At 42.5% G+C, this 23,113-nt stretch overlaps 2 protein-coding genes across 5 annotated transcripts in view; one reads left to right on the top strand and one right to left on the bottom strand.

The window, feature by feature from the left end:
• LOC121400953 (interleukin-17 receptor A-like) overlaps positions 1 to 23,113 on the bottom strand; it is a 1,044,048-nt gene that overhangs the window by 270,351 nt on the left and 750,584 nt on the right. The window lies entirely within an intron of this gene.
• Positions 4,362 to 7,894, top strand: LOC121401010 (intestine-specific homeobox-like). Its single transcript, XM_041585414.1, has 3 exons — positions 4,362 to 4,576; positions 5,400 to 5,516; positions 7,136 to 7,894. Exons 1-3 carry the CDS (start codon positions 4,472 to 4,474, stop codon positions 7,283 to 7,285), a joined length of 372 nt encoding a protein of 123 aa, XP_041441348.1. The 5' UTR covers positions 4,362 to 4,471; the 3' UTR covers positions 7,286 to 7,894.

The following is a 23,113-nucleotide window of genomic DNA, read 5'->3' as shown; positions in this document are numbered from 1 at the left end:
ACAAACAAAGTTTTCTCTCCCCCGCCCTTAAACAAAAACCAAAACACTAGCAACTGGTCGAATTTGCCCCTTCTAAATGATTCCCATCCTCACCATCGAAAGTCGATAACCTCCTTCTCTCTTGCATCAGCAACGGAAAAGAGACTTTCTATCGGTTCCTCGTGACAGTGTGGACTGAATGATGGGCTTGAAAGTTCTGCAGACGATCGTTACGGAGAGTCTTATTTTCCCTCTGATAATATCTAGTAAACTCCAACAACAAACACATGAAATTGCAGTGTACACGCGACCAGATAAAACTCAATTTGACGCGACATCAGCCTACAGAGCCCGGCGCCAAATTCAGGGGTTCCAGCCGCTCCTCAAAATACCATCTAAAAAAAGAAAAGAAGGAAATTACACATACGGGACGATAAATGGGATAAACAAATAATGACTAAAACAGTCTTTAGTCGGATTTATTTTCCTAGTGATATAAGCTAAATTAGGGATGTAGACTTAAAGGTAACTCAACCCCCTAATTTCTCATTCCTAACTGCGCCCTCCAGACTGGGCCACCCTAGCTCATAACAAAAGTTACAGATATATAGAAACATTAGGTCGTACCACTATGATACACCTCTTCCTGCTATAAGTCTCACGGCGGTAGGCCCGTGGAACCACATAATTGCCCACCTCCACCCCACCGTCCCAAATCCCCCTCCTATACCCCCTGACCTTCAGACGGTCCCCCGTCCACTTCAGCACATACAAGGCCTTTTTATCAGAATATAATCGTACACAACATTAGGGTAAGCGACGTCCCACCCCCTGCCTATACTCAATTCCAGCGGGGTTACCTCGCTCAGGGTACAAAACACTCACTCCCAAATCTCCCCTACCTGAACCTTCAGACTGGTTCCCAACTTAGCTTCAAAAAGGGTTTACAGATATAATAGAAACATTGGGGGTAACAGTCACCTCTATAGTCAGGGGTACCAGGGAACAAATAAGCCTCACGTCCAAATCTCCCCATAACTGACCTAACAGGCTGGGCCACTTAGGGAAAGAAGAAGGATATATGAAGGTTACTCATGATCCTGTGATGTTGCCTTTAGGTTCCCTTTGGAGGTTCAGAAGAAGAACCAGAAGTTCATCAGGAAGCCTCTTGCTTTCAGAGCTGGGAGCCCGAAAACAAACTCCCACTATCTGAGAATAAAGGGACAATGTTTCCTGGGTCAGACCTCCCAGACAGTGAATGGTAGAGATGAGTTTGAAGCTGAACACCATGAAGGGGAGGATGAGCTGAGCGACACCCCCGCAGGAAAGCTCCACATGTAAGTGCAACAGGGATAAAGTCCTAAGTACTTGGAAATTTGGGTGAAGTTCGGGAAAGTTGAGGTCTTTCACCTTAAAATTGTATAATGTAATGTATCCCTTATAAGAGGCTTCAGGGCCTTAATAAGGGGGTGAAGGCATTGGTGGATAAAATATGAGGGAGCACATCTGGGAGACAAATGATCGGGTGGGTAAGAACGACAGAAAGGTACAGGCCAAGTGTTACCCCTACAGCTCCTCCATAGAACAAGTTAGAGTCCTGCGCTGAACACTTTTTGACACCCTCTATAGCGCCAATCCGAATCTGCGAGCCGAACCACCAACTCCGCATGTTTTACCACTTGGATCCGCTAACCCGCCCCCGTCGCAACTGCCTTATGCGCATCCCGGAAGTGGCACAAGTAGGCGGAGTCAGAAAAAAAGTTTCGTGAAATTTTAAAGGAATTAACATATAATAGAAGATAAAATATAGAATGAGACCCGCTACCGCATCTCCTATCCGCATGCGAAAATCCTACCTCATACCCGCATTTTTTGCGGGTAACCTGCAGGTATCCGACCCGCTGCAAGGACCGTCTACCCACAATTGTCAAGCAGCGAGCCCATATATTTTTTATCTATAGGCAACCCAAGGGCTGCACCCCAAAACTGCTGGGCTGCCCTAGACTAAGCCTATGTGCCTATATTAAACAATGACTGTTGGCCCCGGCCCCATACTTGCCCTAAAGTCCCTTGGTTCAGCAGCGCGGAGGCTGTTGGCAGCTCCACAAGCAAATAGGAATATTATTTCCCCCAATTATCACCATCAGACCAATATTCCCCCCCACTACAGCACCTACTGTGTAATTGGCTCAACCTCACCTAATACTTCTAAAAAATCAAAATCCATCTCCCCGTGTTGTGCTGGACATCAGAAAAAAAGCAAATTGTAATAAACATTCATTGTGGCAAGAACAATGCGCAATTCGGGATTCTGGGGGCGCGTGGGGAACCGGTGAGTGGGAAATAGGGATGCACCGAATCCAGGATTCTGTTCAGGATTTGCCAGGATTCAGCATTTTTCTGCAGGTTTCGGATGAATCCTTCTGCGTGGTCAAACCGAATCCAAATCCTAATTTGCATATGCAAATTAGGGGCGGGGGGAATCACATGACTTTTTGCTCACAAAACAAGGATTAAAAAATGTTTTCCGCTTCCCATCCTTTAATTTGTGTAGCAAATTAGGATTCGGATTTAGTTCGCCCGAATCTTTCGTGAAGGATTCAGCCGAATCCAAAATAGTGGATTCGGTGGCATCCCTACTGGGAAATATGTTAGACGGAATAATACTGATTATGGATAAGGGGAAAAACGTTTTGAATAACGGCGAGTGTTTTTGAAATGGTATTCAGTAAAATAATGAAGATAGAAAAGGAAGTTTCCCCTAATGAATTCACTGGGTGTAATTTCATTTACTGGGTGGAGTTCCCTTTAACGATGATAAATGATACAGCTGGTCCCAGTCTTTACACTTCAGCTCTCTGTATTGTAGGGGGGTCTGTACCCCCATATCTTGTAGCTAGACCCCCATTCTCAGCCCTATATCAACTAGGGATGCACCGAATCTACTATTTTGGATTCTGCTGAACCCCTGAATCTTTCACGAAAGATTCGGGCAAATACCGAACCAAATCCTAATCTGCATATGCAAATTTGGGTTGGGAAGGGGAAAACATTTTGACTTCCTTTGTGACAAAAAGTCACGCGATTTCCCTCCCTAGGATTCGGATTGGCCAGGAGGAAGGATTCGGCCAAATCTGAATCCTGCTGAAAAATGCAGAATCCAGAATGGAATCCTGGATTTGGTTGCAACCCGAATATCAACCCTATGAAGAGTCTCTAGGGTCAGAACTCGGGGTACACGAAAGAGACATATCATATGCCTTGGGCTCCCTCGAAGGTGTGGACAGGGGAACAGACGGGTGATGCTGGGGGTGGGGCTACAACGGTACCAAGCCAGTGATTGGAAAAAAAGGATTGACTGGTATTACTCCAAAAACTCATTCTCTGCTAAATAAGCTAAATAGAAAATAGCTATTTTTTTTCTTTCCAATTTCTGGCTTCAGTGAACCGATTCTCAGCGTGAAATCCGGCAGATGGGTTTTACCTGTACTCAGCTCATTACATCCCCAGAGCATCAGTCACGGAGGTGCCGCCACTTTCTCTCCTCTTCTGTTTGATCTCGGCCGCAATCCTCCTGCCGGTCCATAGAGGCAAATACGTTATTTGCAACGCGCTGGTTCCACAAGCCGCCTGGGCTCCCGGATCATTGGCAGGATTAGGCCAGGAATATACTGGTCCCTTGTAATGAGATCCTTACAGACATTTGCTTCCACTGGGGATTAGGGGTCAGTATGAATGAAATTCGCTCCACAATAACCAGAATATATGAAGAAAAATCACTTTAGGGCCCCCCAACACTTTGGGAATATGACATTTTTCATACACATAACCTGAAACAGTGTCTCACTGACAGTGGTCTAATTAGTTTGTAATCAAGCTCCGATCCCACCCTCCAGACAAACCTCCCACTGCCCCTCATACCCTCAAGACGTCCACTTGCACAAACACTTTCAACTTTCTTGCTCCATTACTCATAGGCTGGATAACTCATAGGCCGGATAACGCATAGGCCGGATAACGCATAGGCCGGATAACTCATAGGCCGGATAACTCATAGGCCGGATAACTCATAGGCCGGATAACCTCATAGGCCGGATAAACTCATAGGCTGGATAATTTATAGGCCAGACTACTCCTAGGCCAGACTACTCCTAGGTTGGCATTCTAGTATATAAACGACTCCAGTCAATTAAAAGATCACATTGCCCCAGGCCCAGTCTGAGGGACAGAACCAGCTCTCCACTTTAGGACATTGGGTGGTGTAAGTGCCAGTGGTTTAATGACCATGGGGCAGAAGGTGTGATTATGTGACTGTCCCGGCTTTTCCTCCATGGGGCCAGCATGGGATACAGCACAACATGAGGATGAGGGGTAGGGCTGCACAAGGCCCAAATGTCCTGGGTCTTTTGCACTGTAGGTCATTGATTCCACCAGCCATTCCATTATAGGTGACCGGAAGAACAAGAGAACAAGAATCAGGACCACCTTCACCATGGCACAGCTGCTTCAGCAGATATTCCAGGTTACCCACTACCCCGACGTACAGACACGTGACCAGCTGGCTGCAAAAATCCAGCTCCCAGAGATCCAAGTGCAGGTGGGTCCCGACTTGTAAATGTAATTGATATTAAAAGCGGAGTCTGCTGGTTCTGACTCCTGAAACAATGTAGCATGAGCTTGCTGACTGCATCACAACCATAACCCCAGGCTGATCCATCTAGTAAACTGACTTGATTGCCGTGACAGCACTGTCAGTTCAGACTCAGTAGCTCTGTGCTGTTTTTTCTTCTTTTTTAAATAAATTGTGAGATGCATGGAAATGCAATAATCCTGTCTAGTTAATGATGTGCGGCGCAGATAAGCTCCTTAGCTCTTTATGCTGCTGCGAACAAAAGGGGAAAATATATACACGGAAAATTGCCGGGTGTCAAAAAAAAAATCCTTTTCACTCTGTGCTATTTTTGACAATAAGCTTGTTTACCTTTAATGAGAGGGCAGTGCCTCACTGTTAGAATAGCGGGAATGTTCTCTAGTGATATGATTCCCATAATGCAGGTCTTTAAGTCAAAATGCTGCCAAAATGATGAGTGTGTCCGTACTTGATTGGTGGCCAAATCAAAAAAGTACAGACAGTTAGGGTCACTGACACTCTCACCTTCGATCAGAGCTGAAAGCCTGGCATTGGCAGTCTAAAACTGCTAACATCTCAGAAATAACTAAAAATGCAAAAAGTGTTGAGGAGAGAGCTCTAAATACGTTCACATCAATTTACATTTTTGGGCAGAGATCTCCTTTAAATGCTATTGTCTTAGCAGATGCAATGGGTTACTCTATCTAGAGCAAATGCTTCTCCATATTTAGAAGGCAACGTGGTGGTGGGTCACGAGACAATAACACTTCTTCCTATTCTTCTCGACAAGATATGGTTTCAAAACCGAAGGGCGAAATGGAGGAAATACGAAAAACTGGGCAATTTCGGAGGGCTCCAGCATCTCACGTCGGTCTATATGGTCCCTGCCCCAAAGTCAGATTGCATGGTAAGAAGTTGGGTTGAGGTTATGCTCACTATGCTCTCCTATCATGCAGTCAAAATGTCAAACATATTCAGATTTACACAGTGCAAGAATTTAAATCCACATTCATGATTATACCATTAAAGATTAAGAAGTACAAGTGTCAGAATGGGTCTCCTTGGGTCCACCAGAAAACCTGAAACACTTAGCCCAAGCTCACAGCAGTAAGATATAGATAGTCAAAATAGACCTGGCCCTGAGAAGTATTGGTCAAGACTTAACAAATGTTTGGATAACAGCAGGGGTTTGGAGATCAGGATAAGGCAATCTCATTAGTCAATAGAGAGCTCAGTAGGGATATGGCAAGATAGTTTCTCTCTATATACAACATCACAGTCGTTCATTGAAAATACAGGACAAACATAGACATACAAGGACGAGGGAGGCTTATCGATAAAAAAAAAATACGTTGACATGTTTAGTCATAGGTTGGGTAGACAGGTTGGGCTAATTGGCCTTTATCTGACAACCAATTCTATGTTTTTATGATTGATAAGACAGGGCAAGGGGTGCTTAGATATAGTTATACAGATATCACCATATGACTCCTCAGCATTACTCTCTCCCATTGAACATACTTTTTTTTCAGCTAGCTGACAGCACATTTATTAACTTCCAGCTTAGGTTCTAATTCTCTAATAGGTTACTGGCTGGACTAGTTCTGTGAATGATAACATGCTTTACTTAGATACAGGTTTGTCTAGTCGTGTGAATATACTCCATCTCATTGGCTACAGACTGTTCTGGCTCTGTGATAGATTATAAAATGGTTCTGCCCCTTCCAAATTCAAAATATGGATTGACAGCACAAAACAAAATTACAATAAGTACAAACACCGTTTGTCTGAAGGGTCTGGGACTTGGTAAATAAGTTGCTTTAGATCAATGGTTCCTAAACAGAGGGCTTGGAGCAATGGCCATCTGGGAGAAGTATTTGGGAGATGGGTCATTTGCTCTCCTACATACACCTGAAAGGCCAGCTTGAAGGCCAGTGATGGCGAAAATTGGGAGAATGGTCAATTAATCTTCTAAATACACTGGAAAACCCTGCTCGAAGGTCGGTTGGAGTGAGATTTGGGGAGAATAGTCAATAGTTCTCCTAGATACACCTGAAATCCCAGCTTGAAGGCCAGTTAGGGTGAACATTGGGATAATGGTCAATTGATCTTCAAAATACACTGGAAACCCCAGCTTGAAGGTCAGTTGGAGTGAGATTTGGGGAGGATAGTCAATAGCTCGCCTAGATACACCTGAAAGCCCAACTTTAATGTCAGCTAAGGTGAGATTTGGGCTGAACACTTATTTGTTGTCCTAAATATCCTTGGCTGAATGACTGATAATACTCAACTAATGACCAAAGTTAGGACCTCTGAGGGGGAGGGGTGAAGGCAGGCTGGTTCAAAGGCTTCAGCATAAAAAGATTTAGCAATCACTTCATGACCTGGAGAATTGAATGCCTCCATAGATGTTCACAATAAACTTCATGGATCAATTTACTCTGCCCAATCCTGATCCAAAAGCTTCTGTTCCCTCCTACAATCTATTTTTGGGTTTCTCAATGACGTTTTCTTCTGCTCTCACAGGACTTTAGTCTGCAGTCAAGCAAGTTACATGATGTGGACCTGTCACATTTTTATTACCCCTTCCAAGAGCACCTTTCTTTAGCATATGGACCAAGCATGGCACCTCTAAATCCAACATTTCCACTGCCTTTTCCGGTCACTTATTTATGAGCCACTGCACAAAACAACGTCATAGTTAATGAAGTGAAACATAAAGATATGTGCCAACCTTCCAGTGGCATTTGGGAGCAATTAAGATGATAAGTGGTGCCACCGACTGCATGGATTGTTTTTCTTAAAAGCTTAGAGCAAAGGGCTCATTCTATGGTGAGGAAATTGATGGAGAATGCTCAAGGAGCTCCCCAGGGAAAAGCCTTTCAAGGTATAATGAAGACAAGCAGGATCCTATCTGCCGGATTTATTTGGTACGATTGCATTGCTGGAAATGTTTCAAATTGGATCACTTCCCGTTATGAGGTTTTATGTACGTCAGATTTGCCGTGGAAATTAGTGATGTGCAGGCCTGCCCTATATCTGCAGGACCCATGTGGCTTGGTTGGGTTCAGGCCAACAAACGCACAGTGAGTTCGGGCCGAGCTCTTCTTGCCACCCATCCTGCTTGCGACCTAAGTATAAACCGATTCCGCTCCGCCAGAAGCAGCGGGTTGGAGTCAAGTGCGGGTCGACAATTTGTTGATCCGCACATCACTAGTAGAAATGTATATTCTCATATGTATATTCTTGTTGAGGTTTCAAACAAATAAAATGTAGTAACAATGACTAGATATTGTCTAACCTACAGCCTCAGCTATTCCTCTTTATACAAACATGAGAAATTTACCTTGAAGGTGGTATCACCTGTAATGGGGAGGGTTTAACATTTTACAAAGGCAGATATTGGCTGCTCACTGTTGATCAAGCCGGCATCATCAACGGCCCGAGATTCCAATGTCTGGATCAGACAAACTAAGCTCACGGTAGGCTGCAACTACCAAACTTCACTCTCAGTAGAATTTCAATCACAGGTCCCCTTTCCACTGTCAACATCTACTACAGGGATTCTTAACCAATTGGCTTGGAGAAAACAATGGATCACCATGCCATGTCTAGACTGGGTGGATCCCCTTTAACAATATGAAGTTTCTTCCTACTTTACAACATTAAAATAAAGTGCATGATTGGTTCCAAACCAAATTGTTACGTAATCAAGCTAATTTGTTGACTTGATGTGGTTCTTCCAGGGAGAATAGAGCTTGAGTTTATGCTGCCCAGGTTCTTGGACACGGCCCAGTTTAGGGGTCCACAGCTGAAGAAATATGTTAATTGCCTCTGATCCGAGCAACGATGAGTCAGGATTACCCAGAGAAAGCAGTACTCTCATTGGAGGATCAATTGGCATTAAGTGGGTCCTGGAGATCTGGGGAAAGTCTCTTTGAGAAGTTTGGACTATAGCACCCAGCATGCACTAAATTCTTGGTAATAAGATGGAGTATGCTTGGTGCTGTAGTCAAAATGAATTTGAACCATTCTTTAGGAATTTTTATGCCCCTTTAAGTATCCATAAACTTGGAATAGGTATCCATAAGTATCCAAAAACATCCATTAAGTATCCATAAACATCCATTAAATGGAATAGGTGCAATCAGGCTAGAAGCACGTATTCAAGCGGCACTGTATTTAAGCACAGTCATATATAGGGCAGGAACGTTCAAACTCAATCTCACAGAGCCACTTGCAGAAGACATTGGGAAAACAATAGGAATGTTACCGTGGAAAAATAAAAAAAAGCAACCAGCAGCAACCCCTCGGGGAGTTGGGAGATCGATTCCCCATGCTGATTCAGATATAGGATTTCTCCTTTAACTCCTAGAGTACAAGAACCCGCATGATATTTCTTTGTATTCTTCAACCACAAAAATGTAGAATTCACAGTTCTCTGTGGGACTTGTGCGGTTTATGTACTCAGTGCATTAACTTTCAATATATATATATATATATATATATATATATATATATATATATATATATATATATATATATATATATATATACAGCTCATAGGAACCAAAACTGCTCCTTGAAAACAAAGCCAATTATTACAGATCAGGGAGGATCCATACAGAACTGGTGCCAACCATCTTTGTGTTTACCGCCCTTCCCCTCTGCCTGGGAAGGGTTCATCTGTGATTCCTCATTCTGTATGTACCCCTCACCTTCCCCTCTGTCTGGGCAGGGTCCATCTGTGGTTACTGAGCTTCCTTGTGCAGTATTTGGGCTATAGCGTATGTATTGTTTATGACAAGATCTTGTATCCATCAACATGTTTCAATCTTCCACTCCTACGCGCCCCATCACTGACAAGATAATATTAGGTGATAGAAGAAACAAGTCAGAAAGCGCCTTTGTACCGCTGCTGTCAGGAAAAACTCGACTAAAAATCAAATTAGCAGCGAGCGGCCGCACAAATGCAATCTGCAGCAATGAAAGGAGATGGGATAAAAGCCTCCAGACAAACAAATAGTGATCTCCTCGGCTTCTATCTTTTAATTAAACAATTATTTGAGTTTGGGAGACCGACGGCTTCTGTGTCTGGAATATACCCGCAGGGGCTAAGTCATTCTGCAAATGTGACTCGTCCATGGCAAACTTTTAATTTCTAAAAATCAGAGCAGGGTTCGGAGATTCTAACCCCCAGGATCACCTTGCTGTATTGCCTGGTGTCTGTTCCTGGATAAGCCATATAAGTCAGAGGAAAATATAAATCTGACCAACTGCAGGAATCCTAGCCATAATCAGGGTGCTGGTACCTCCAGGGTTGCCTTTCACCAATAGCACATGATCAGCAGAATCGTAGCTTAAAAAGCAAAAATGTCCAAGTTTAAACATTCAACTGCTGAGCCACAGGAATGTAGCAAATCCCTTCTAGCTCTTGCAAAGTTACACCAAGGGGCAATAAACATTTCCTTCCTGAAACACAATCGGCTTGCCATTAAAGGAACATTACAATATACACTAGCTTTGTGCCAGAAACAATGCTCAATATTAATGAACAATATATTTCACCAGTGTTGGAACTCACAGAGCGGCAACCCTGCCCTGCTTTATGGCTGAGATTGTATTACAGAGCATTCTGTCCCAATGGCTGCACAGATCCTATCTGATCCCCATTGTAAGCAGCAGTCCTGTCCTGCTTTATGGCAGCTGAGATTCTAGCTATCTGTATAACAGAACATTCTGTCCCAGTGGCTGCACAGATCCTATCTGATCCCCATTGTAAGCAGCAGTCCTGTCCTGCTTTATGGCTGAAATAAATTATGGAGAATCTGAAACCATTACACAGCTCTGTTTAGTTGTTATGACACATTACTCGACATGACAGAATGTTTCCAGGTACTGATGACCGTGAAATTACATAAACACTGGTAGCAAAGAGCAAGGACAATTATTCCTTGGGACTGCACTTTACAAATCCCATCTTATCCAGCTGCCCATTAATATAGTGGATATTTACTCCATAAAACGAGCGATGTAACTGACTGAACCCGCGTTATCACCATGTTGGTGCTGGACCGCTGGGCGACCTCGGCTGCTGTATGAACGGGGGGGTGGGGGAATGATCCTGGTTATCTTATGAACGCCATAAAGTCATCTCGCAGTAATTAGAAACCCAACAAATTCAAAGCCATTTACAGCCGGCCCTGGCAGTTTCACCTGCTTTATCTCCTACACACTTACCTGCTTTTTTTTCAGCTATAATAAACGGGTCAATGTGAAACCAGTCACGTCCCAGCCTGAGCAAGAAACAGGACTGGTCGTGGCAGCGCTTTAATTCTGAGATCTAGGAATGATTTGGGTCAGCGTTTGCTTTGCTTTTTACTAATCAATATTCAAGGAACTCTACAAGGCAGTCTATTGTTTTATAATCTGGTTGCAGGTGGGACTGTCCAGTTTAGATTCGAGTGCTTTGATTTCTGTAGCTCGGTCTCACTCACGGAAGTTCTAATGATCTGGTTGGATACAGGTTGGTCTAGCCTTGTTAATCTTCTAAATCTAGTTATTGTTAATCTTCTAAATCTAGTCTAGCCCATGTAAGGTTCTAATGCTCTCACAGGCTCCAGGTTGGTCTCGCTCCTAAGAATGTCCTAATGGTTTGATTGGATACAGGTTGGTCTAGCTCCTAATAATGTCCTAATGGCCTGATTGGATAGAGGTTGGTCAAGCTCCTAAGAATCTCCTAATGTCTGATCGGAAACAGGTTGGTCTAGCTATGAGAATGTTCCAATTGTCTGATTGGATACAGATTGGTCTAGCTCTGAGAATGTTCTAATGCTTGGTTGGATAAAAACTGGTATAAGCTTGTGAATATTCTAATAGTCTGGTTGCAGGATGGTCTGTCTTAAACTGGGTTCCAATATTCTGATTAGCTGTAGGTTGGTATAGCTCAGAGAATGTTCTAATCCAATACAAGCTGGTGTAGCTCTGGGAATGTCCAAAAAGTCTTACAGGAAACAGGATGGTCAATGTTTATGGTCAGACTGGCTACAGGTTGGTCTAGTTCTGGGAATGTTTTAATGCTCTGACTGGCTAGAATTTAGTCAATCACTAAATTTTGTGAATCATCTAAGAGTTTGGTGGCAAATTGGTCTGGAAAAAAATGTATTTAAATTGGGCGAGATCTACAAATATTTTTATGTTCTGATGGATACAGGTTGGTCTAGCTCCAAGAATGTTCTAAAGGTCTGATTGCATAAAGGCTGGTCTAGGCTTGTGAATCTTCTAATAATCTGGTGGGTCTGGCTTGATTTGGGTTTGAATGCTTTGATTTCCTGGTCTAGTCTTGTGAATCTTCTAACAGTCAAGAAGAACATTTAAGTTTCTAATGATCTGATTTTGCGACACCTTGGTCCAGCTCTAAAGTTGTTTTAATGTTCTAGACTGACTACAGTTTGGTCTAGTCCTGTGAATGATCTAATGCTCACACTGGCTCCTGGTTGGTCTGATTAGATACCGGTTGGTCTAGCCCTTGGCAACTAATTTATTAAACTGGTGCAAAGTGCAAGGGACGGACCCTAATCACCATGTGCCATTCCTCGAGTTCATTTAATTTGCCCTACTAATGAGGATGGACGAAATGAGTGTGTGTGTGTGTGTGTGAAGCAACGTGTCCTAGGCCATGAGATTTCCATTAACGTGTCCTTCCTTTAGACATGGTGGCATGATTCCTGCCCTGTATTATCTGCTAAGTGATAAGATAAGGAACGAGTACAACCTAGAGAGTGTCAGTGTGTAAACAGTAACCTACACATCAGGGAGTCAAACTTTTGCCTCTGAACTGCTGTTTGGTGGATCTCAGAGTTGAAGTCCACACACATTTATCCAGGCAGAGCAGCTACCTGTGTAGGCAAGAGGTGTATTTATTATAAGCAAAGAATACTTTGTTTAAAGGAGAAGGAAATGTGGTATTTACTTGGGGGTGCCAAAATTTAGGTACCCCTAAGTGATTATATATATTTACCTGACACCCCGGGCCAGTGCTCGGAGAAAACTGCACCGGCCTTGGGTTCTTCTAGCAAGCACCACAGAACGACCAGCTTCCTTCCCTAAATTTTGGCACCCCCAAATAAATATGCCTTTCCTTCTCCTTTAAGGGGCATGTACAGAAGGTAGTGATGCCCCCTTCTCCACTGGAGGCCTGACTGAGGTGGCATGAAATGCAACAATGGAGGTGTTCCTTCCAGTAGACTGGAGGGTGATGCTAAGTAGCTTGTTTTAGTGTCTTTATTTATGGTTTCTTCAGTTAGTTTCTTTTGTGTTGAGGTCCTCAATATAGGCATAGACTATAGGAAGAGGTGCTCCTTTATTTTGGGTTATGTGTTTCGAGATCTAGAGGATGGAAATGGGAAATTTCTAGGAAATGTTTAAGGCAAGCTGGTCCTGCTATCTGCACACCCAACTCTTTGTTATTTCTTCATGGGATCAGTGTTGAGGCATTAAACATGCTTCTAACACTGCCCACCAGTACTGGTTGAATCCCAAAATTGGAGTGCTGTTCCAGGTCTGTATCACCGGATTGGTGTCAGGTACCTTCAGATAGGCTTGATAAAGGGCCCAGTGGAGGCCCAAAACGTTGCCGTTTTGTTTGTGAGCTGAATAAATGCTGATCACTTAATCAATTGCATCAGTTGTGCCGCAGGTCTCTTGCTTTGTGATACACCAGTACTGGTTGGACCTACTTTGAAGACCTGGGGTGCGCAGCGAGAATATTTTATGCAGGGTTAACATATCCTCTTATAAGCAATAGTAAAGAACAGAAGGAAATCTAAGTCCTACAAATCATAAAAATGTTTTAATTCAAGTAAAACAATAGAATAAATAGAAATAAAAGACATTTCTACCCACTGCAATAGGACCTTCAGCCATTAAGAACCCGGCTCTCTTAGTACTGCCTGTGTGTTCAAATGTTAATTATTTTATTTTAATTAGCTTTTATTTTAATTTTGAAATGATCCCTTCTCACAGGATGGAGCTGATAACAGCGCTCGTAAAGTCATTTAGTCGGGTTCAGCTACAGGTGATGGCAGTGAAGTTCAGCCCTTTGCTCCGTCCCCTGGCAGCTCCGACACAGATTGCTGGAAGCCGTCCACTTGTATTTTCCCTTTTCCCAGACTCCTGAAACAATGCAGCAGAAGCCAACCGATTAGCAGACCTTCAGGAGAACGGACTTCTACTACACTGTTCCAAGCGGCAGAACTGAATATAAACCAAATCAGATATAAATATTATTTGCAGGGCAACTACCAGAAATATTGGGACCCAATGGGGCACCAATTATAAACCCAATGGTCAGCTGGGCCCCAATAGAAAGGGGCACCAATGGAAAATACAAAGGATCAATGGATGTATGGCCATGCTCCTGATCCACCCGTCCCACCCTTTATACCAAAACCCTTCCCTTGATCCACCCAAACTTCACCCATTTTTCTGCAAGCCCCATCATTCTTCTTGGTGACACCAGACACCCACATTGAATGCCACCATTTTCCAAAGAGCACGTGGAAGAGTCCCATCCACCTTTCGCCAACCTCCATGTTACACGGGACGGGTCTGAACTTCTGCACTTTATTCACCTGCGGTTGAACCTGGCTTAATTACTTTACAGCGATTATATATTTTTACACCCACGTTATAAATTCTTCCCATGTTTTACTTTATGGTAGATTGGAAGGAAGAAAGGTTCATCATTAGTCGGGATGTAAACACTCGTTTCACTCTCACACAACCTACAGCCTATCAACATTAGTCAATTCTCAAGAATAGAGCCAACCTATACCCAATAAACATTAGTAAATTCTCAAGAATAGAGACAACCTATAGCCAATAAACATTAGTAAATTCTCAAGAATAGGGCCAACCTATAGCCAATCAATATTAGCAAATTCTCAGGAATAGGCAAACGTATAGCCACAACATCAACATACACAGCCAATCAGAATGAAGGTTTTCGCGTGATTAGACCAATCTGTAGACAATTAGAGGCAATAAGCTTTACAGCGTGGCTTGGGGATTTATGACAATCATTAAGTCCCTGATCTGAGCAGACTAATAAGGCTAATAAAATTATCATCTGAACAAGCCGACAGGGCAATATATTTTCCACTGGGTGCGGAATAACTTGCCGAGTCTCACGCCAGCGCCTATCTGCTCTCCGGTAGGGATTTGTTGTTATTTTTTTTCTTCCCAACAAGTAAACTTTTCACCTCTTTGCCTTTAGGAGAAGCCTGAATAGAAAGCGGAGTAATAAAAAGTAGCAATAACAATACATTTGTAGCCTTACAAAGCATTTATTTTAGATGGGGTCACTGACCCCCATTTGAAAGCTGGAAAGAGTCAAAAGAAAAAGGCAAATAATTTAAAATATATATATAAAAAAAAAATAATGTGGACCAATTGAAAAGTTACTCATCTTTCTATTCAGGCCTCTCCTATTCATATTCCAGTCTCTTATTCAAATCAGTGCATGGTTGCTAGGGTAATTTGGAGCCTGGCAACCAGATGGCTGAAATGACAAACTGGAGAGCGGCTGAATAAGAAGCTAAATAACTCAAAACCCACAAATAATACAAAATTAAAACCAATCGCAAATTGTCTCAGAATATCCATCTCTACACCATACTAAAAGTTATATCAAAAGTGAACAACCCCTTTAATTTGCCATCTTCTGACCTCTTCCAGCTTTCAAATGGGGGTCACTGACCCCATTTAAAACAAATGCTCTGTAAGGCTACAAATGTATTGTACTTGCTACTTATTATTACTCATCTTTCTATTCAGGCCTCTCCTATTCATATTCCAGTCTCTTATTCAAATGAATGCATGGTTGCTAGGGGAATTTGGACCCTAGAACCAGACTGCTGAAACTGCAAACTGGAGAACTGCTGAATAAAAAGCTAAATAAGTCAAAAAGAATTGCAAATTGTCTCAGAATATCACTCTCTACATCATACTAAAAGTTAACGCAAAGGTGAACAGGTACTGCTGGTCCTGACTCCTGAAAAAAAAATAGGAGAAGCCAGCCAATTACAATGCGGTTGACAATATAAACATTTAACAGATTATATTATAAGGTGACATCGCAAATCGAGTGTTAAACAGGAAGTAACGCCGACACTAAAGTCAAACCGCTTTCCTCGTTGTTAAAGTTCCGACACTTTTTCAACCCTCCCGTAATGCTGACTTGCAAGAAAGGCAAATCCTTTTTAAAAGTGGAGTTTTATTCCCTTAAACAGGCACTGAAGTATAAAGATAAAGCTGGTTATGAACGCAGAACGTTCGGTATTGTTGAATGCTGAGAGATTTAGTTCAGCGACATTCTGCTTTATATTCCCTTTAATACTGTTACATAGGTGCAGGTTAATCCTGCCAGAGCTTTATATTCTCTCGAATGTGATTTATCTCCCTTAATGTCGCTCATTAAATATTAATTGGTTTTATCGGATCTCCGAGGTGTCGCCAGGATGCACTAACAGCAGAGACACACGCAGCTATTTTGAGATATTAGTCGTCAAATCGTTTTTTTTTCAGCCGATTAACCTCCCCGAAAAGCCTTCCCGTCAGCTAGAATCTAAATCGCCGGCGGAATGGCAGTCAATTCGCTTCGGCTTTCCAAAGAGATAAGTCAACAAATCGATTTTTCTTCGGGCGACTAATCTCCTTGAAAAGCCTTCCCATCGGCTAGAATCTAAATCACCCGCGGGATGGCACTCAATTCGCTTCGGCTTTCCGAAATCGCTGGCGGGATGGCACTTAATTCGCTTCAGTTTTCCGAAGTCGTGCGACTTCGGAAAACGATGCGTTCCGAGTGCCATCCTGCTGGTGATTTACATTCTTGCCGGCGGGAAAGCAGTTCGGAGGGATTAGTTGCCCGAAGAAGAATCGATTTGTCCATGTGCGACTAATCTCCCAAAATAGCCGCGTGTCTCTTGCCCTTAGGCGAAGCAGATGGGACACAGGAGGGTTGCAAAGAAGCTGCCAGTGGAATTCGAGAGAAATCTGCCCACACAAAGGGGAAATACTCTTCTATTATTTCCTACTAGCTACAGGAACCAAGAACGCGGATTGAGACTAGCCATGATTTACACTGATCAGGTGGGATTCTCATTGGAGGATTCCCTTGCATACTAATTAGGCAGCTGGACTTGGTATTATTGGACAATATTGCTTTAAAGGGGTTGATCATCTTTGACTTAACTGTTAGTGTGATGTAGAGAGTAAGACAATTTGCAATTGGTTGTCATTTTTTATTATTTGTGGTTTTTGAGTTATTTAGCTTTTTATTCAGCAGCTGTCCAGTTTGCAATTTCAGCAATCTGGTTGCTAGGGTCCAATTTACCCTAGTAACCATTCGCTGATTTTAATAAACGATTGGATAAGGATAATGAATAAGAGAGGCCTGAATAGAAAGAGGAGTAAATAATAAAAAGTAGCAATAACAATACATTTGTAGCCTTACGGAGCATTTGTTTTTTAGTTGGGGTCAGTGACCCCCCCCCCTTCCATTTGAAAGAAAAAGACAGAAAAAAAGATAAATAATGAAGACCAATTGAAAAGTTTATTCGTATTATTGACCACATTATAGTATCCTATAAATTAACTTAAAGATCAACCACCCATGTAAGAATAAAATTAGGACTTAAAGGGGAAGGAAACCTCGTCGGCTCTAACCCCCCTCCCCCCTCCCGTGTATTGCCCCCCCTCCCTCCTCCCCCTGGCCTACCCCTCCCGCTGGGCAAATGCCCCTAACTTGTTACTTACCCTTCTGCGCAGGTCCAGTCCAGGGAGTTCACAGGCGACATCTTCTTCCACGCGATCTTCTTCCTCCTTTGACCGGCGTTTTGGCGGCATGCGCAGTAGGATCGTTTCGCCGGTACGGATCTACTGCGCAATGCGCCAAAACGCCGGTCAAAGGAGGAAGAAGATCGCGTGGAAGAAGATGTCGGCTGTGAACTCCCTGGACTGGACCTGCGCAGAAGGGTAAGTAACAAGTTAGGGGCATTTGTCCAGCGGGAGGGGTAGGCCAGGGGGGAGGAGGGAGGGGGGGCAATACACGGGAGGGGGGGAGGGGGGTTAGCGCCGACTAGGTTTCCTTCTCCTTTAAAGGTTAAGAAAGAAAAAGGCAAATTTGTATTTTTTTGAGTTATTTAGCTTTTTATTCAGCAGCTCTCCAGTTTGCAGTTTGAGCAATCGGGTTGCCAGGGTTCACATTACCCTAGCAACCATGCATTGATTTAAACAAGAGACTGGAATATGAATAGGAGAGGCCTGAATAGAAAGATGAGTAATAAAAAGTAGCAATAACAGGGGGGGCGTGGCTGGAGCTGAGCATGGCAGACGCGTGAACAGAGAGCTCCTGAACGTTTGGCCCGGTATTGATTCCGACAGTCTTAAATCATGGGGAAACATGGCAAACCCAAAGAACAAGGATTAGAGGAAGACAAGCGCACTAAAACAAGAGACTCACATCGCTTACTTAAGCAGTTCTTCGCTCCGTCCGAGGGAGATCAGGCTCAGCAAGGACCCAAGATGGCGCTGAGACGTGCGCGCAGCCCTGTTGATGATTCCGACAACGAATCTGTAAGTTCGGAACAGTTATCTTTAACACATTTAAAAAGTTTACCGACCAAAGCGGACTTGGCGGACATGATTGCGCAATTTAAACATACTCTTACGGAGGAAATTGGGGACCTAAGAACTGAGCTTTCTTCTCTTCATTCACGTGTCACTGACATCGACCATAGAAATGAAATGGTAGAGGCTACTGTAGAGGCACTGACTATTGCAAATTCCCACCATGTCAAAACTATCTCCACATTACAAAGGAGGTTGGACGATATTGACAATAGAGGGAGGAGAAATAACCTGCGCATCAGAGGCCTACCTGAACTCCCAGAGGGAGAAAGCCTGACTGAGACTGTGATGCAATTATACCGGCATGTCTTGGATAAGCCCTCCTCATATAATATTGATATCGAAAGAGTTCACAGCGCCCTAAAACCGAGAGGACTGGCACAGGATAAACCTAGGGACATAATATGCTGTCTCACCAGATATACAGTAAAACAGGATATCCTGCTTAAAGCCAGGAAATTTCAACCACTCACTTTCAAAGATTCGGAAATTCTGATTCTCCAAGATCTTTCCTGGAGTACCCTGCAGCAGCGCAGACTTATACAACCTTTACTGGCGAGCATTAAGGATAAGGGCCTACTCTTTCGCTGGACCTATCCTTTTGGGATACAAGTATCTAAAGATGGGAGATCTACTACGCTGACAATTCCGGAAGAACTCCCGCACTTCTGTAAATTCTGCAACATTGAGGAACCTGATTTGTCAGAATGGAAAAAGGCGGCACTCACCCCGGCTATACCGGATCTCCCAAGCAGAACAGAGTGGGAAGAAACTTTAAGTTCTAAGAACAAAAAGAAGAAAAACAAGATGTCACCAGCGAAAAGCAGCACGTCTAATGGGTGATATATAAGTTGACTGCTTCGCATATGGGTTTGCTGGGTCCTTTTTTGAAACCTATTCTTATTAAGAATCTATCGCTATTGTTGTTGTTTCCCTATTTACACTACGTTGATATATTTTACTGTGATATTGTATGCTATTTTATCGACTTTTTCACCTGTCGGATGACGATAATGATATCCGTAGGGTATAACGTTGTACAACCCACTACGGAACATACCGTGGCAACGGGGTCAGATTGTGTGAGCTTCTGCCATTAGGCACTCCACCCCCCCAGGGGTCCTAACAGGCTAGTCCTGTTTTAAGTTAGCCAATTGGTGATTCAAGGCTATAATACCTCAATTTGAAAGTAGGCGAAATCCATCAGCTTACTGGTTTTTTTATGGCTATTTTTTTTCCTTTTTTCTTGATGGTTCAATGTTTGCATGTTCAAAACGTAGTTTTTGCTGCCAGATTACCACCTATAATACCTATTGCTTGCCTAACTTTGAGAGTATATACAGAAAACTTACCTGTGCACCAATGGATGAGTTGAAAATAGTCTCCTTAAACGTCAATGGGTTGAATGTACCTGAAAAAAGAAATGCTTTAATTAGAGAAATGAATAGACAGCAAACTCATGTGTTATTATTACAGGAAACGCATTTTCTAGGCTCCGATGAACCACTTCGGAAATTCAATAATTATTCGCAATGGTTTTTTAGCAACAACCAGAGCACTAAATCTAAGGGAGTGGCTATTGGTTTTCATAAAAGTGTTGATTTCCAGTTATCAGATGTACTAATAGATGAGGAAGGCAGGTTTATTTTTGTTAAGGGCTTGCTTTTTCGAACACAATGCACGCTGGGCAGCATCTATCTGCCTAACCATAATCAGGCCGCTAGCCTTCTCAAAATTTTATCTAAAGTAGAAAAATTTGGCGAAGGAATGCTACTTATAGGGGGTGACTTAAATATGACTTTAAGCCCTTCTATTGATACGTCTAAAGGCACGTCCTCTATACCACATTCGGCTATTAACAAAGTGAGAAATTCTCTGAAACAAAGAAGATTATTAGATGTCTGGAGATGTTTACATGGTAATGAGAGAGACTACACTTTTTTCTCACATGCCCAACAAGCATACTCCAGACTTGATTATATTTTGATGTCTCAATTCCATATTGATTGGGTGTCCAGTGCTTTAATTCAAGATATGATTTGGTCTGATCATGCTGCTGTGCAAGTTAAATTGAAAATCCCGAACAAAACAAAGCCAGCCTGGAGATGGACATTGAACGAAACGTTACTAGATGACCCAGAATGCTCTAGGGAAGTTTTAGAAAACTTAATCACGTATGAAGAAGCGATATGTGCGGACCCGGCCTCGTTGGGTTCGATTTTGATCAAGCATGGAACGAGGCTTAAAAAGATGAGACAGCACTCCCTTCAAATTTTGCTTGATGACATACATGAGTTGGAAACTCAACACAAACAAAGTCAATCAGATAGTGTATTGAACCGTCTTACCTTAAAGAGAGTAGAACTGCATCAACACCTAAATAATTCTAAAAAGAATTTTAGCGAAAGTTCGACAAAAGTTTTTTGAACATGGCAATAAGACTGGTAAGTTACTTGCTAGAGCACTTAGACATAAACAGAATAATGCTCACATCAGGCAAATTAAAGATGCCAAAGGCAAGATTCTCTGGGCTCCTCGACTCATAGCAGAGGCGTTTAAAACTTATTATGAGCAACTTTATAACCTGAGGCCCTGTCTGGATAAACATAAGTCCGTACTACGGGATAACATTAATGCTTATATGAAGGCGAATGCGCTACCGACTTTCCCTGAACGACTGCTCACGACGTTAGAGGGTCCTATTCTGCAAACTGAAATAGAAGATGCAATTAAAAACTTGAAACTCAATAAAGCCCCCGGACCAGATGGCTTCACGGCCAAATTTTACAAAAAATGGGAGAAAAACATTATCCCCATTCTTCTACCTTTTTTGAATGGTATCTCTAGAGTAAACCCAGTAAGTTCAGAGTTTCTACTGGCTCACATCTCTCTAATCCCGAAGCCTGACAAAGACCACTCTTTATGCAGCAATTATAGACCAATATCCCTCTTGAATTTAGATTTAAAAATTTATACAAAAATTCTTGCACAAAGATTGCATTGGATTCAGTGGTCCGTTGGACAAAAGGTGCCTTCTCTGCTCCTTTCAACGGATGCTGGGTGTTCCTCAATTATGGGTGTTCCTCAATTATTCGTAGACAAAGTAATGGCAATTTACACAACTCCGTCTGCTCAAATTAGAGTTAATGGGATTCTATCCTCGCCGTTCCATATTCAAAACGGGACAAGACAGGGGTGTCCGCTTTCGCCCCTGCTATATGTAATCTGCATGGAATATTTATTAGTGGCGATACGTAAAAATATCGATATAAGTGGTTTAACTATACATGCACTTGAACAGAAAGCAGCTGTTTTTGCAGATGATCTCTTGCTTGTTGTGTCAAAACCAATTATATCATTGCCAAATATTATCAAAGAGTTAGAGAAGTATGGACTTCTACCGAATTACAAAGTTAACATGGGAAAATCTGAAGTCCTTTCGCTTAATTTGCCGGTCCCGCTCAAACATCAGTTACAATCTGCTTTTCCGTTCAAATGGCAAGAGTCTGAGATAAAATACTTAGGGATTAAGCTGACAGTAGACCTTCACAAGTTGTTTGACCTTAATTACATGCCTTTGTTTGAAGAAACCAAAAAAATGGTCTCAGAGTGGTCCAGGAAAAACTTTACATGGAAGGGGAAAATAAACAGTGTAAAAATGACTATTTTACCTAAATCATCTATTTATTCTCTGCATTGCCGATCCCGGTACATAGAACCTACTTTCAGCAGTTGAATAAAGTTCTCTTCTCGTATATATGGCAGTCACCAAGAGGTCGGATCAATAGGAAATCTCTATTTACACCTAAACAGAGGGGAGGGGTAGCTATGCAAGACTTTGAAACCTATTACCAAGCGGCAACGCTAACGAATCTGCTAGAGTTTGGGAAGGAACCCTCTGATCTACAATGGCATATCTTAGGCAATTTATGGTCACAAAATCGGCTGAAAAGTTTGCCCTGGGTACGTAGAGAAAATATACCTCCAGAAATTAAGACTCATGTACTGTTAGACAATTGTTTAACAATTTGGCATAAAGTAAATGATAAATTAGCCCTTGCTCCCTATCCCTCACCTCTTACTCCTCTTCACAATAACACTGAGTTCATTCCGGGGGTACTAGATCAAGGCTACGTCAATGCTTTTAATATACGTAACCCACTATTAATGCATTGTATACCAGCTAGCGAGTGTGAGATGGCAACAATTTTTAAAAAAAGGGACGAATGGTCAGGAAGGGATAATTGGAGGATGTATCAGGTCAACCACTTCCTTCATAGCTTACATTTAGAGAACTCACAAATGAGACCCCTTACTAATTTTGAGCGAATTTATGCATTACCGATACCGTTACGTCATATGTTATCACTTCTGTACAAAATACGTATTGATGGCAAATATCCGGACTATCCGTCCTTTACTAAGCTCTGGGAAAGGGATCTTAATGTTGAACTTACAGGGAACGAGTGGGAAAGGATATTTCTTCGAGTTAATAAATGTTCTATAAGTAACAAACTACAAGAATCGTCTTATAAGTTGCTGTCTAGATGGTATAGGACACCGGTTATTCTCAAGAAAATGGGGCTACTAGATAGTGATGCATGCTGGAGGTGTGACATGGACACAGGGACATTGGAACACATCTGGTTAACTTGCCCCAACTTACAAACTTATTGGTCTACAGTCTCGGAGGTGTGCTCGGACATAATGGGGGAACAAATACAGGTCAATTCCTTAACGATTCTTTTGTTCCATAATTTTGCACCTATTACTTGTGGGAAAAAGGAGTTACTCTTACAACTACTCATTGCTGCT

The sequence above is a fragment of the Xenopus laevis genome, chromosome 3L, assembly GCF_017654675.1.
Source record: "Xenopus laevis strain J_2021 chromosome 3L, Xenopus_laevis_v10.1, whole genome shotgun sequence".
Taxonomy (NCBI): domain Eukaryota; kingdom Metazoa; phylum Chordata; class Amphibia; order Anura; family Pipidae; genus Xenopus; species Xenopus laevis.
Note: the sequence above shows the minus strand (reverse complement) of the source record. Positions and strands in the feature narration are given on the sequence as shown.

Coding starts and splice junctions, on each gene's coding strand:
- LOC121401010 (XM_041585414.1), top strand. CDS start 4,472: ATGGCACAGCTGCTTCAGCAGATATTCCAGGTTACCCACTACCCCGAC. Junction 4,577..5,399: donor TCCCAGAGATCCAAGTGCAG/GTGGGTCCCGAC, acceptor CTTCTCGACAAG/ATATGGTTTCAAAACCGAAG. Junction 5,517..7,135: donor CCCCAAAGTCAGATTGCATG/GTAAGAAGTTGG, acceptor CTGCTCTCACAG/GACTTTAGTCTGCAGTCAAG.